The following is a 17,016-nucleotide window of genomic DNA, read 5'->3' on the forward strand; positions in this document are numbered from 1 at the left end:
TCAAAAATTTTGTTTTATATTCAGTGAGTATGTGGTTTATGTATTTGTCATAGAAAATGCTTGACTACCTCAAGGAGAAAAAGGATGTGGGTTTCTTTCAGAGCCTTGCTGGCCTGATGCAGTCATGTAGGTAAGAAAATACCTTCTTTCAATCAATCAGCATTTTTCTTTAAACATTTAAAAAGTATAACATATATGATATAGCAAGATGAAGAAACTTAATTTATTTCATGTAGTTAGGCTTCTGAAAAAAAGAAATGTTGAAATTAAAAGTGGCTTCCACTTCAATTCAATAAACATTCATGAAGGTCCTGTTATGTGCAGGTCACCGTGTTCGTTACTAAGCATATAAAGACTAAAAGGGAAACAATTCCTACCTTCAAAGAATTACATTTTAATTAGTGCATAGTACATATTTACATAAGTAAATGCAGAGTAATTTCAGGTAGGGTAGAACTTTAACCAAGGATAGAATCAGGATAGGCTTTTTGTAGGATGTGGTGCCTAGGTATTCCAAAAGGTCGAGTTGAAGTGGCAGAACATTTCAGACCTGTAGGATTGCCTGTACAAAGCCATCAGGTAGAATATGAATTGTTTTGCATAAAGAAGAGTAAGTAAGTCTATTTGACCAGAATATAGAGTAAGGTGGGAAGGAGAAAGGTGATGTGAAATAAGGCTAGAAAAATAAGCTAGTGTTGATGAGATCACTAAAAGAGAGGGTATAGAGAAAAGAAAGAAAATCAAGAACGAGTCTTGAAAAAGACTCCCAGTTAGGCAGCAGGATGTGGTTGATGATCAATCAAAGGCTACCAAAAGGGAATTGTCAGACAGGTAGGAGTAGAACTAGGAAGAACAGTATCACAAAACCCCAAAAAAGAACATATCCAGGAGGAAATGAGGTGATCTAAAAAACTGCAAAGAGGCCAAGAAGAATGAGGAAAAAGTGATTGCATTTAGCCTTAAGAGATCATTTATTAAGCACTTACTATATTTGAAGCTGTATGTTAGATAAATATACATATGACATAGACCCTGATTTCTAAGGGATAGAAGTGTGGAGACATAATGATATGAGAGGTAGTGTCATAAATACATAGAAAATTACTATGAGAAATTTCAAGGGGAAACTGATAAATTCAGATTGAGGAGGGGCTTGAGAGTGGGAAGCCTCGATGGAGGAGGTGATATCCGAGTTTTTCCTTGAAGAAAGCAATGGGACTAGGTTGAGCAATGGAGCCTAAGCAAAAGAACAGATATAAAAAGGGAGGGTGAAAGTGGGAGAGGCAGAATAATCTGGTTTGGCTAAAACAGTGTTCCTGAAAGGAAGTAGTAAACAATAAAGTGTAATTAGCAGATTGTAGGCACACTTGGGGGCTAGAGGTAGGACTTTAGTCCTTGAATTAGGAGTTTATACTTTTTTAAAAAAAAATTATTTTTGTTGTACTTAGCAAATATGAATATTTTACTATACCAGGAAGAGTAGAAAAATAATTATATATAAAATTATGAACTGTTTTATATAGTTTGGGTTCTTTAAAATGTGTTTTGGACTTAACATCAAATTAATGAAATTATCCTGCTTATCTGTGTTACCCTTTCTGAAATTTGCTCTCATATGTGTAATTTTTAGTGTTGATTGACTCTCTTTGTTGTCTTCTTTTTGTGTATTACTCTCAATACTCAGCGACTCTCATCAGTCAAATAAAGTCTCCCTAGTAATAAATAAATATAGTCAAGCAAAACAGATCATGATCTGTGAGTTAGAGTGAGTCAGTGAACATTTAGTAAGCTCCTACTATGTGCTAGGCACTGTGCTAAGCCCAAGGAAAACAAAAATTGATATAAGATAGTTCTTACCCTCAAGGAACTCATAATCTAATGGGAGAAGGCAACACATATGGTACCTAGTCGTGGAACTATGGTAAAGTCCTGTAGACAGGGTGAGAAATGATCTGAGGAGGTATGAATTAGAGTTGAATTCACTTTACAGAATGATGAATTTCTGAAGATCATGAAATCCAAGACATCAGTAGGATGGGAAATGATAAGGTGTAAATTCTCTGGGTGGCCTCCTCAAACAGATGTTCTAAGAGAAACTCCCAGATACCCACTGCCTTCCCTCACTCTCTCCAAGCAGAGGGCAACCCCAGGAGCAAAGAGTGCTGATTTCATTTGAGTTTCAGAATTGATCTCATCTTGCAGAATGATGAGTTTCTGGAGATCATGAAATCAAGGGCATCAGCAAGGTGGGAAATGAAGTGAATAAAAATGCGTGTCTCTGTGCTTTATCCTTTAGAGGGAACAACTGAGGTTTTTTGGGTAAGGAAATCACATGATCAGAGCAGCGTATCAGGAAGATTATCAGCAGTGTGAAAATGGGATAGCATAGAACAGAAAGACTTGTTATGAGGCTAGATAATTATAATTATTATAATTAATCTAAGTGAGGTAATGAAAGCCTAATGTATGGTGGTTTTCATGTGAGTAGAGAGAAGGGATGAAAGAATTATTACAGAGGAGGTAGAGGTTAAGAGAGAGGAAAGAATCAAAAGTGATTTGAGCTTGCTAAAAGGATGGTGGCACATTTATAAAAACAGAAGTTAAAGCGTGGAGCCAGGATTTGGAGGAGGATGAACAGCTGGAAAACTGAAGCTCTGAGGAAAGATTAGGGCTAGGAATCTAAAGCTCTGAGAATCTTCTGTAATAATCACTAAATACATGGAAAAGGATCACTGAGGAAGAGAATGTGTAAAAATATGGACAAGAATCACTCGTGTTTAAAGGATTGAGGAGAATAAAGAACCACCAAAGAAGCCAGGGCAGGAGTGGTCAGAGAGGAAGGAGGAGACCTATAAGAATGCAATGCCACTGAAGCCAAAGAAGGATAGGGTGTAGAAAAGGAGAAAGTATTAAAAAGACAGAACACAGTGTCAAATGCTGCAAAGAGGATGATAGGAATGTGTGGGAATGTTAACTAAGAAAAGGAAAAACTTGAGCATTATGTGCTTGAAGAATCCTGAGCATACAGTTTGGGGGAAAAGATTAAAGATGGATTAAAGAGTAGGGATAAATGGTGCAATATAATCAGGAAGGACAGAGAGAGTCTAAGATGGTATAGAGTGAAAAGATAGGTAGATACATAGGAAGAGATGCATTGATTTCACATCATCTGCGAATCTACGTGGAAGATTAGATCTAGTCTAGCCCTGTTATTCTAAGGATGAACAAACTGAGGCCTGGAAAGGTTAACTAATTTTCCCAAATTCATGTAGGTCACATCCAGTCTTCTTAAAGTTCACAATCTTTGTGTTTATGAACACTCATTTAGTGGACTCCTAAAATGAGTCTTTCCAGTGTGGAAATGATCTTCATTGTTGACTATAATGTATATTCTTTGGGAACAGGGAATGTTGTAATTTTTGCTTTTGTAATCTCGAAAGCCTAGCACAGTATTTTGCACAAGATAAGTACCTAATAAATATTTATTGACTCAAATTTGCTATTGAATTGAGTCAGTATAATGGCATGAAAAGAGTAGTGGTCCTAAAAGACTTGTGTCATAGACTTGTTATACACTTAGCCACTGCCTTCCACCACTTTTTGTTTTTTAGAATCCCCAACCATAAAATTAGGATAATATTATCTGCCTTGCCTACACACAATTTATTATTATAAGCAAGTGAGATTTGTTTGAAAGCTTTTTGAAAAGTTAAAGACCCTCATTTTTATCTATAAGCCAAATCACTAGATGCATCCTACCTGCAGTTTTGTCTGTACACAAATCAAAGGTAATTCCTGAGCTATATAAGCATCACCTTATAATTGTATTTATTAGTTATATCAGATGAATGAAGTTGATTTGAAATAGGTAAACATTACTTAAAATTTGGTCACAGCTCTTTATTTCTCTTATAATACATTAGATCTATAAAATGGAATCTGTCGTCTTTGATATTATTCAGGAAGATATTAATGTTATTGAAACTATTATTGATTTTAAAAGGTTACAGATTGAGGAAATTACTTCAGACTGAATCCAGTTGTCACAGGAAGGCCATTCTCTGGAAAGATTAACAGCCTCCCCCAACCAAGTAGACAGTGTAGACTTTAAAAAAAAAAAGAAATAGGGGGCAGCGAGGTGGCACAGTGGATAGAGCACCAGCCTTGAAGTCAGGAGGACCTGAGTTCAAATCTGGCCTCGGACCAAACACTTGACACTTACTACTGTGTGACCCTGGGCAAGTCACTTAACCCCAACTACCTAAAAAAAAAAAGAGAAAGAAATAGAAGGTAACACGGCTGTGCTTTTCTAAGTAAATTATGAAATTCAACAAACATTTCTTAACTGTTTCCCATGTACAAGATGTTGTACTTGGTAGGGTGGAATAGGAGCTAAGGAGAAAAAATAACAGGGCTTTGAGTCATTTTGTGGAAGAAAGAGAATATACTTTACTCTGTATTATAGGACATTTAGAAAACTTATATTTGTGAGCAATAGACTAAAAATGAATAATTTTCAATGTCAGTAAACATATTAATGGAACCTATAAATGCTGTCCAAGGTTAAGAAGTACATAATATCCCTAAGGTAAATTGGTGATTAGGGACAGAATATTAACTAATTAAGCCAATCTGTTACAGAGGAAATTTTTTTTTGTACATAATTTCATATGATTTCACATTTAAGATTTTGGAGAAAATTAATGATAGCTAATATGTAATACTTTAATTTTGCAAAGCATTTTGCATACATCATCTCATGTGAGCCTCAAAACAACTCCAAGTCATGGCATACAAAGGACTACACTCTAGTTAACAGATAATTAACTAAGTATGTATTATAGACAGCTCTGTGTCTGGGGAAATCATTCCTTTTGGTTTGAATTTCAGTACAGTAATGGCATTTTGGTATTATATCTGTCACTGCACATATATGAGGAGCTATGTCAGAGAGAAGAAGTGAGTGACCTTTACTGACACCAGAAGCAAAGAAGAGGAAGGGATCTCAAGTACTCATCTCAGAGTGCACAGTCCTGGAAGAAAAAGAGAAATATGAGGCTTGATATACAATACACATGCCCAAGTAATAAGGAATGTGACTGTTCTCTTGAGCGCAAAGCAGGAAGAGAGCTATTCATGTCTGATTGAGATAGAGTTCTTATCCTTTAGTCAAATACAAATATATTAAAGAAGATACTGTCAGAAGCCTTATGTCCGCAGAGATCTTTGAGCAAATGTAGCTTCATAATTTTGCAGAGTTGGCACATTACAGAGAGAGACAAGACAGACTTTCCTAGTTTCTTCTGGAAAGGCAAGATTTATGTGTGCCAAATAAAATGGGCACTTACATATACATGCTATGTGTAAGTCCAGTAAGTTTCTATGAGATTAAGCAGGTAAGGCAAATCTAGGTACAAATTTGGAATTATTCTACTTACATTTTCTCTTCTACAGATGCAGATGAAGCTCAGAGATGTTAATTGCCTTGTTTTTGGTCACAGAGCTAGTGAGTAGAAGACAGGATTCACACTTGAGGTGTTTCTTCAGACACCAAGTCTAGCACTCTGTCATACCCTTGACTTGATTTAATATCACAAGTAACAACATTTTCTCATGGAGTTTCTGATCTCCAAACTCTAGGGTTCCAGAGAACAGACTTTTATAAATATTGATTTGAAAATTAGAAATTTAAAAATCTGTTACATTTTTATTCATTCTCATTTTAATTAAAATATTTTGAAAGAGTCACCAACTGTCCTAATTTGTTTTTCTATTTCAGCCTTTTAGGGGACCAAAACTTGATATAAAATATGTTATATACAGAAAAGCAAACATCCTAAATGAAATATAATATTTAGTTAAAAAAATCTTTCATAGACCATAGATAGAAACCACTGTAATAATTCATTTAATATTCAGGGTTTTTTTCTATCTTATATCCACTCAGAGGTATTGTGATTTTATTTGACTAGGGAAGGAGGCTTAATTTTTCTTATGTTGTAGTCTGACTTCCCTTTGTTTAGCAGAATATATACATAAACCTTTCCACTAAAAATATTGTCAGGGAGTAGCTTAGTCAGTAATTTGGTTCTGTCTTGTTCATTGTTTAGTAAGAGAAGATCTTTAGGCCATGATGATGATTATTATTTCCCCCCTAATTTTACAAGAATGAGCTGAAAATGATCTCTCAACTACAAATTTCCCCAGAGCACTTTGCATTTCCTTTTTCTCTATCACATTCTACTTTGTATCATACTTATGAAGATATATATATCATGTTGAGTCAGGTCAAATCAAGTCAGTAGGCATTTATTAAACACCTACTGTATGCCAGGCACTGTTCTAAGCATTGGGGATACATAGGTGAAAATAATTCCTGCCCTCAAGGAGCTCATATTATAATGAGTGAAACCACATGCAAATAACTGTATAAACCAAATATATAGAGGATAAATTGAAGATAATCGTAGATGAAAGGCACCAACATTAAAGATGACAAGAAAAGGCATTTTGCATAAAGTGGAATAAGAAGGTAGAGATATCCAGGCCTGGGGGACAAGCAGTGAAAAGTCAATGAGTACAGAGATAGTCTTGTGTGATGAACAGCGAAGAGGCCATTCATAGGCTCATAAAGCACACAAAGGGGAGTAAAGTGTAAGAACACCAGAAAGATAGGAAGGAGTCAAGTTATTAAGGATTTTAAAAGCCAAAAAGGATTTTTTTTTCTCTGGAGGCTATTGGGAGCCACTGGAGTTTGTTGAACTCCAGTGACATGACTAGACATGTGTTTTAGGAAGATCCCTTTGATAACTAACTGGAGGATGAACTGAATTGGGAAGGGACTTGAGTCAGGGAGAGCAACCAAAAGGCTATTGCAATAATCCAAGCATGAGGTGATGAGGGTCTATACCAGGGTGATGGCTGTGTCAGAAAAAAGAAGGGAGCATATATGAGAGATATTATGAAGTTACAATTGACAGGACTTTGCAGCTGTTTGGATATGAAAGTTGAGAGTTAGGGAGTGAGGAGTGGAGGATGACATCTAGGTTGTCAGTATCTTCATTAGTAATGAGGAAGTGAGGAAGAGGGGAGATCTTTGGGGTTAGAGAAAAAAATAATAGTTCAGTTTTGAAGATGTCAGGTTTAAAATGTCTACAGAAAAACCAGTTCATGATGTCTGATAGAAGGCTGGAGGTGAGGATAGAGTTTAGGGCTGGATAAATAAAACTGAGAATCATCTACATGGAGTTAATAATTGGACCCATAGTAGCTGATGAAATCATCAAGTAAAATAGCACAGAGGGAAAAGGAAAGAGGACCTAATTCAGAATCTTGGGGGAATCTCTGTAGTTAGCAAGATCCAGCAAGAGATTGAAAGGGAGTCATTGGTGTTTGTCCTTTGTTCTCAAAGAGGACCATGATGTCAGGAAGGTGATACCATGATTTGCAAATGAATTGGATTTAAGTAAGGGAGGGCTGTGCGAAGTCACCAACCTCACTTTCTCCTCTGGAGCCGTCAGGACAACTGGAGACAGGTAGAAGTAGAGCCAAGAAAGAACAGTGTCATGAAAACCTAGAGAGAACAGAGTATCAAGGACACAAGGGAGATCAGCAGAGTCAAAGGTTACAAAGATAGGTTGATAAGAATTTAGAAGAGGCTGTTAGATATGGCAACAAGAGATCAATGGTAAATTTGGAGAGGAGTTTCTGTTGAATTGTGACATCATAAGCTGGGCTGCAGAGAGTTAAGAGAGTAAAAGGAAAGGATGTGGTGGCACTGATTGTAGATGGCCTTCTCAAGGAGTTTAGCCATGCAAACAGAAATAAGGGGAATGGACAGATGAAATAAAGAGGTTTTTGAGGATGGGGAAGACATAGGAGTGTTTCTAGGCAGCAAGGAAGCAGCCAGTAGACAAAAAGAGAGTGAAGATTAGTGAGAGTGGAGATGACAAACTGCTAGAGAAGATGTGATGGAATGGACTCACTTGTTCATGTGGAGGGATTTGTCTTCACAACAAGTGCCACCTTTTCATGTGAGTCAAATGAAGGAGGAGACAATGTGGGAAGGAAGAGACATCTGAGTGATGTGAAATGAGGGGAGAAGAGTAACCTTTCAGTGATTGGAATTAATTTTTTCAATGAGTCTCAGCTGAAAGGGTGAGGGAGGGAGAGCCATGGAAAGTTTTAAAAAGGGTATAAAGGTTTGGAAAAGCCACTGTGGTGAGTGGGATAGTGATTCAAATGGGGAAGTGTAAAAGGATTGCCTTGCTACAATAAGGCCCTAACTGAGATTATGTTACATAAACTTGTGGTGGACCCAGTCAGCATAGTTGGGTGATTTTTTTTTCCATCTTCATCCAGCAGCAAATTTCTGTGCTGGACCTAACTCAGGCCGGTCTCCTAGAAGTTTAGGGTCAATATTAGAATAAAATGAGACACTCATAGAGCATTCGATAGTTAACAAATGGAGATTTACTTAGCCATAACATGAAAAGGATATTAAACAGGGATGGGCATTGAGGACACCTCAAGTTGATTAAGCTGAGCAAAGCTTCTTTGCCTGAGTTGCCCATTGTCCATCAAGCACAAGAGAAGGTACCTGGAACTCCTTATGGCTGTTTTTATTCTGGATCAGAAAGTGATATTGACATCTTCAGCCTTTAGGCCCCTGAGCCAATTAAGTCTCAAGGATGATTTCAATACCTTCTAAGGAAAAACAAGCTTAAATTCTAGGGGTGGAAAGACTTGGATACTGCTGGGACCATACTTTTAGTAGATTCTTGAGGGTAGGGCCTACCTTTTTTTTACCTTTGCATCCATAGTACATAGGCACAGTTCCTTGGATTTAATAGAGACTTGATAAATGTTTGTTGAATTGAATTGATTTGAATTTTTTCATACTTCATTGAAAATTTTAAGACATACTATATTTTTTTAAATATGTAATTTGAAATCACAATATTGTGTTTACAGATTTTCTAAATATTTCTGTCCATTTTTGTTATTTTTGTTGCAGTGTCCTTGACCTCAATGCATTTGAGAGACAAAATAAAGCAGAAGGACTTGGAATGGTGACAGAAGAAGGATCAGGTATTCACGGATTAAAAGAAAAACATTCTAATCATTTTTTTCCTAATTCATTAAAATTATATGGCTTATTTCATGGAGTCACCTCTCTATTACACATGCTACCAGAAAGAAGCAGATGCCTTAATAATAATGATAATGAATGGCTGATCTATATTTGGCATTGAAATATAGGCATAAACACTAAAACGTATAGGTGCCTCATATATTATATATATTTTTTTCTTATATTCACATTCTATTTGTAGTTCAACTCATTTTGTTCCAGACCTTTTCTGAGTGACCTGATAATGATCTAGGTAATGGAGAAAATCCCCAAGTACTATAGGTACTTGAAAGTTGACTATAAGTTATTAACCTTTTAGTTCAGGATGCTTGTAAAGCTACAGGAGAATCTCAAAGGATGAATACTTCTGCTGTACCCCCCAGGAACATATTATTATTTGAATGCTTTAGAATATATCAAGAAGTAGCATAATGCATTTGAGAGAATACAATGAAATAGATTTTTTAAAAATTACATTAAAATTGCAAAATGTAGCTTAATACTATCTTTTACTATAAACAGCAGTGTCTTAGTGGCCAAATTAATGCAAATGACAGCATCAGTTTGCAAAGCTGATGCTAAGTATGTCAGAGAGGGTGATAAGTTAGATCCTTTGAATCATCTTTTGCCAAAATAAGAAAGTTTTTTGGCATTCAGATGACCCAGCTAGTTCATGTCACCTATGACTATTCCTATTTTGACTCACTCTGTGTGTTACACGTTTTCCCTTGATAAATCTAGAATTGTGAGATAGGACGATTGAGTCATTGTTCTGTTTTAAACAGTCCAAGTTATTTTCATTTAATAATTGGCAAATGCAGCAAATAAGAGATTACTATCAGTCTAAATAAATAACTATACATATAAAGTTAAAATGTTTGTAAGAAATAGAATTAGAGATGAGAGAAACTGCATCTTCATGTTAGAAGGCATTTAGTCTAAAAGCTTTTTTTTCTCCAGAAAACACTTTATGTGCTGATTTTGTACTAATTTATCTTTATCAGATCCTGTTTTTTCCATTTTGTTTTGGTTTGAATGGGCTTTATTATTTTGTAAGTGTTCTGGTTTGGAATCCTTGGGTTTTGGGGATAAGTGATCTTGAAACCAGAATGAATTTCCTCTTTTCATTATTTGTGGTCAGTGAAGATGTTTCTATATAATTCTACTTAGGAAGAAGAAAAAAGAATTTATTGCGTATTTTTACTGTATTTTGAAGTTCATAAATTGTACATGTTTAAACATTGCTTCCTATTAAATTAACTCCTTTGCCTTCATTTTCCGCTTAGCGTTTCAATGTTCAAGTTCCATTCATTATCAACTAGAAGCCAAAATGTAATTTATTGCATAGGATCACAGTTTTAGAGCTGAAAGGAGCCTTAGCAGCCATCAAGTACCACCTTCTCATTATACAGGAAATTGGAACACAGAGAGGTTAAGTGATTTGCCCAAGGTCACAGAACTGGTAAATGTCTGATGTAGGATTTGAACCTCAGTCTCCCTGCTTCCAAATCTAGGTTGCTCTGTATTTACCATGCTACTTCTCTAAAGTTACTTTCACTCACTTAAAAGTAAATATTACATCATTTTTATGTATGTCTGTAATTATTGGTGACAACACTGCTGTGCTTCTCTGATTTGAGATTGTCTGACGTGGAACAAACATAGCAAGTTAAAACAATTAGGTAGATCCCATGTCTTTTTGGGGAGATGTCTTCTGTTCTAGTCTAGCATGGGAATGTATTCTAGAGCACTGACTTTCCTCATGAGAAATAGATTAGTTTTAGACTATTTTTATGTTTCACAGCAAATTATTACCTAGAATGTTCAAGATACTCTAAACCTAATTTAATTAAACATGTTTTAGTCAGTGTTAGTAATTTCAGAACCCTAAAATGTGTAGTCAATGCAGCCTTCATCTAAGTCTTCACTTTCCTAGTCAGCAGATATAGGTTAGGATTAATTTTGTGCTTTCAAATTCAGTAATAACACTTTTTTTTATTGTGAGAGTTGTTATTCTGATGTCAGTATATTTTTTATGACTTATCTGAGTTTTACTTGGTGTATATATTATTTCCCTTTAGTGCAGAAATGACTTGCCCAAACCAATAATGAATATGTGTTATATCTGCTTTAAAATTTTAAGAATAAAACTCAACTTTTTTCTTTTTCCCCATTTCCTTTTCTTTCACCTACTGTAAATGTCTTGTCCTCCTTTCCTCAGTCATCACCCATGAGCGTGGTAATTATTAAAAAAAAAAAACCTGTCTTGTCTGTTCTTGTTTTTAGCTTTATGTCAGCCTTGTACAGCACCTGAAGAGTAAAAGTGTGTGTGTGTGTGTATTTTTTCATTATTTAACTCTTTAAATGAAATGATTCTTCAGTAATCGTTGTGTACTCTAATTTCTTGTAGTTCTTGTGCCAACCCTTCTCTGTTCCTTTGTTCTTTCAGGAATTGCAATGATTGTCACACTAGCTGAAAGAGCAGCAAGCTTTGTTTAGTTAATTTTTGTTTTATTTTATTTAGTATGTCTTTTCTTTTTCTTTTAGTGGTTCCAATATTTTGCAGTGGTTGATACATAAATAAATAGAACTTGTGCTGTAGTCCTTCTGTAGTATTTCTGTTTTGTATTTACTGTGGCTTTATGGCTGCACTGATTTGTGCAATCACAGGAAATCTGTGATAGATCCAGAATGGAATAGAAAGGAGATCTGGTTTACCTCTTGTTATTTCTTTTCTCTTTCCACATGGACTCTGGTTATTTAAGAGCTTTTCAATTCCCTAGTGTTGGAAAGCCAACATATTTCTTATCTGTCCTTTAAAGTAAGATAACTATACATCTATTAGACAAGAAGCAGATTTAGAATATTACTGAATATGTCATTAAGCTATCAGGGACATAAATGAACTTTTACAACCATGCTTATATTTATTTCAGTATTTCAAAAGGTATCTGATTTTGTCATTGTGATTACTTCTTCCACTCATGTAGATTGCAAACTCCTATACCCCACCCCTGACAGCCTCTATCAGTGGTTATAATCAACCACATCGATTATCTGATAACCAGCTTTCTGGTGATGAGCCTTTCTACACTGATCTAAGCTTGTGCTGCCATGATGGCACATAGTCTTTTGCTGGACCCATATTTGTAGCCTTTCCAACTTGGGTCAGAGCTGTCAGAATTTGAATTCTGCTGACATAGCCTTTGAGAATCCAGATTATTCCCTATGTCAGAAGGAGGAATCAGATTAACTGGTGTCTCCAGTGTTCACTTTATTTGGTCAGCCAAGAGCTGATTATTATCATTTGTGCTCTTGTATTAATCAGTGACTTATGGACATAATCACTCCACTTAAATTTTATATCTAAGTGTTCCTTTCATATGATCATTTTATTGAAACAGTTTATGTTCTCAAAAGATGCACCAAAGAATCCAAATGTGTTAGTGCTAGCAATATCTTTTCAGGGCATTAGGCCCATGCAGTGTTCATTTCTGGAGGAGAATATATGGATCCTTGGATAGTTCACTTATTTACAATCTCCCTGACAAACCACATTCACATAACACTAATGCAGCAATCATGTGACTGGGACTTTACTACATACAAATTATCTCGCCAACAAATTTCATGAAACTGAGTAGACTTTTTTCAGTAGTTTAAATTTTGTGTACATTGTATATCCTCAACAAATGTCTGTTGAATTGAACTGTTAACACAACAGTTATCTATTAAATGACTACTATGTGATTTTTGCCCCCTTCTTTTTACAGGCAGGATATTTGTTCTAAGCCTCATCTCTACTCAAGTAAATGAAGGGAAGGCACTGATGTCTAAAATGTACTCTATAATCTCTAACTTCTCCATTTGATGTTGAAGTTTTAACTGTTTTTTTGTCTACATATAAATGACATGATAAATGTCAAGGTTGCTATTAACGTTGGTATCCCAATTGGAACTAATTTGCTTCTAATCTGGGATTGTGAATGTCATCATGCGATGCTTACCTATAGTATGTGAATATTGTTATCATATGAGTTGATAATAATGTTTTTTCCTCAAATTCTCCTTGTTACTATAGAAGCTTATATTTGCTTTCCCTTCCTCCCTAACCAGTATTACCATTCTTGGAACCTTGCACTTATCAGAACCCCAATTATTCCTAAGCAAATGTACTTCTTGTTCTTATAACTCATTTGCCCAATATTATATCATTTGTATTTTTGTTTGTTTTGTTTATTTTAGCAGCCAAAAAAGGTTCCAAACAAAAATTTACATTAATATTCATTTCATTGCATTCTTAAATGCTTTCTTCTTTCATCAGAATTCTCAAAACCTGTGCTGTCTCTTCAGAAAATTGTGATAAGCCTAAAAACACAGTATTCTTCTTTCTAAATTCCATTTGTAATTGCAATGGTGAAGATGTTGCCTCTGTATTTCCACTATTTTTTCTGCTATGGAATATATATCTCAGTCTATATAGAAATTGAATTGGACCAAATTATACATAGAAGATATATGATCAGGAAATTTTTTTCAAAGTCCTACTTGCACATTTAGTGTCCTGGCAACAAAAACCTCTGAAAAATGTTACTCTTCTCTCCTAATGAACCACTTTGTGGTTAATTATTGCCAATAGAAAATTGAATTTTGTCTTAATGATATATTCCTGAAATGGCAATCATTTTAAAATCTTTTCATTTTTATTCCTTGTCTGCCTTTTACACTAAAATTTTGAAATAATCTAAAGTCATTATCAAATGTCAGACTGTGTTCTAAGCTCATTTTGTGCATGAACATGAAGGTTTAAAAATGCATGGAGCTTTTTGGCAAACATATTTGGAGAGCTCTTCTAAATTTAAATGATTCTTTAAAAACTTCTGGTTTTGGTGAAAACAAGGTTAACAGCACTAATAATAATTCACATTTAAGATTTTATGATTGCAAAATGTTTTCTTTACCTTGTCTCATTTTAATCTGTAATTTGGATATATCATGTTGCATTGTGGTAAACCCATTTACAAGGACATGTTAGCTTTAAAGATTTTGTCTTCTATTTTTTTCTCAATTTGTACCAATTTATAACTTTTCATTAACAACATTATGAAGAATGACTATGTTATCACTCATGGTTTTATTATCAAAATAATATCCTTTAAGTTAATGGTATACTTTCCACTTCTATTTTACAAAAATTCATAGAACATCCCCAAATGCATCTCTGTTTCACAGAATTGCTCTGGTACAAATCTGTTTTTTTTTTTTTAGAGTGGTTAGAGTTAAAGCAGTACATAATGTTTCATGTTCCTCATCTTTGCCTAGTTAGGTTATTTTAGGGTTCTTTAAGGTATAGATCTAATATTAAATAAGTTTGTTCTTTGAGAATTAGCTCAGCTAACATCAAGTCATTTAGAAAATTTTTAGACCTGTGGTGTAGCATTTGCTATTTCTTAGTTCGTTGATGGCTGGAAAGTCTAACTTGCTGCCTATTATTTTCATAAGTGATAATTTATATACTGATAAAATCTTAAGTTATTACAAATTAAAATTGTCACAAATAAATTAAAAGTATTTATTGAGCACTCACAATGTGCCTGTCTCTAACTAGGCCTAATATTTAAGCCTTCCTAGGCTAAATGAATAAACTGTAGTAGATTTGGTACAAAGCTAATTCATACTTAATATGTTAGCAATTTGAATCCACTCTTTCTTAAGCCAGTATTGCTTGGTAGGCAGCTAAAAATGCCAATAACCATTTAATTTTAAGTCACATCTTAGTTTCTTTGTATAAATAACAATAGTAATGTCCTCCAATATGTTTAATTTTGCCATCATTAAAATTATTTATTAAATGTTCACACAATCATAAATCCATGCTGAATTGCACAGAAGGATATGTTTTTCAAATAGGAGAAATGAGGATTTTAGTACTCCAGACATTTTTTTCCATTTCATTACAGTTTTTAATTCTAGTTTACATCATATTACATTTATATACATCTCCAGTTAGACTGTTGGTCCTGCACCCTCTGCAGACATAAAGCCATCCATCTCTGTTACCATATCATGTATATGCAGCATGGGCCCTTGCAGCATTTTAACCTGACGGTGATTACATTACTGTATGGATGTACTAGATAAATAGTTGTGCTCTACTATATATCACTTCAGTTTGAAATTAAACGAAGAAGTGGCTCAGCTCCACAAATCAGACTCTATGCACTGGGTACCTATATAAAGATATTAATTTGTATGTATTTTTGTTTGTGGGCAAGGATTTATGTGTTTTAACAACATTATAGCCACTTCAGGTATAGATCTTGCATACAGTTCATATGAAGGCAGTGGACACATCAAAATTAACTGTCAAAATTATAATTTAGTCTCCTAGTAGATGCTTATCTACTGTGGCTATTCACTAGTAGCTCTGTTTCCAAACTTTGCCTTGGTGTTCCTAAAAGCTGCTACCTTAAGTTCAGCAGCCTCAGTCCCCCATGTTGTCAGGAGAATAGAGAGTAGCACTTGGCATCTGACATGTATCACCTAAGTGACCATTGTCAAGCCATTTAACCTTCAATGCCTCAGACAACCCTTTAAAACTATAAATTACAGATTTATGCATTTGTGAAGGAAATTTCCACAATGAGAGTTCTTTACATCAATGAAATCATAGGTTCAGACCCCCTCTAATACTCCAGCTACCCTATGTTGTTTGGTATCATAACAAATTTTCATATAATCATACTTATAGCCTATCTAAAAATCAGTACTAGTTTTTAAGATTTAATCTTTGTATAAAGACTTATTTTGAATGAGCGAATGAACAAAAAAAGCATTTATTAAGAAATAACAATATTCAAAGTGATGGCAATAAAAAGAGGCAGTCTTTGGTCTTAAGAAGCTCACATTTTTAATGGAGAGGTACCTATAGGTTTTGGCTACAAGTCAGATTAAAGGGTCCCATGATTGCAGAAGCAAAACAGATGGTACTTGGAAATTTGTTTAGAAAGTCAAACCAATCCACTGCTTTCCAAATATTCCTATGGGAGGTCTTAGTATTGAGAACAATCATTTTTATCGTATCATTACAGTATTAAATATTCAGTGATATATGACTCATCTTCAGAGGAAAAACAGATAAGAGATGAAAATGCCTTAACTTCAGAAATCTCTCAACAGATAGTTTATTGCTGAGTTCCCTACTCTTGTCTTCCCTCTCCTCTACTTTGACAACGTCTGTTCCCTTTTTTTCCACTGACAGCACAACTATCCGAGGCCCTTAGCCCTTCGTGTTTGGCCACTCCATTATCTCTAATTGGTCTCCCTGCCATCTCCAGGCCATCTTCCATAAAGAGGCCAAGATGATATTCCTTTAACCACAGGACTGAGCAGATCATTCTTCTGCTTCAGAAGCTTCCATGGATCCCTATTGCCTCTAGGATAAAATGCAAACTCCTCTGGCATGAAGGCCTTTCACTATCTGCCTCCAACCTCTCTGGCCTCCTTCATATTTCTCATACACTACATATCATCTTTAACCTCCCTGCTTTGGCCTAGGCAGGTACCCATATCTAGAATGCTCTACCTCTTCATCTCTGCCTCTTTGAACAACCTTTGCTTCCTTTAAGATTCAACTGAAATGCCCTTCCTGGAAAAAAAAAAAGTCTTTCCTGATTCTTCCAGTTGTTAGGACCACTTGCCTCCACCCTTCCCGAAATCATTTTGCATTAATTTTGTTTATAAATCGTGTTTACTTATCTGGGAATATATCCCACAGTAAAACAAAACTCTTGGCAAGAAGCAACTTTTCATTTTTCTTCTTACCTCTAGTGCCTAGCTCAGTTCATGGGCATGTGCTAGATCCTTAATAAATATGTACTGAC

The 17,016-nt window shown here is 35.1% G+C and overlaps 1 protein-coding gene across 1 annotated transcript in view; it reads left to right on the top strand.

The window, feature by feature from the left end:
• The window catches only part of RYR2 (ryanodine receptor 2), a 794,727-nt gene that overhangs the window by 696,255 nt on the left and 81,456 nt on the right, over positions 1 to 17,016 (top strand). The window contains 2 exon segments of the mRNA XM_078156251.1: positions 54 to 130; positions 9,017 to 9,090. Of these exon segments, the coding sequence (XP_078012377.1) occupies positions 54 to 130; positions 9,017 to 9,090 (151 nt within the window).

The sequence above is a fragment of the Phascolarctos cinereus genome, unplaced genomic scaffold, assembly GCF_003287225.1.
Source record: "Phascolarctos cinereus isolate Bilbo 61053 unplaced genomic scaffold, phaCin_HiC Scaffold_5;HRSCAF=322, whole genome shotgun sequence".
Taxonomy (NCBI): domain Eukaryota; kingdom Metazoa; phylum Chordata; class Mammalia; order Diprotodontia; family Phascolarctidae; genus Phascolarctos; species Phascolarctos cinereus.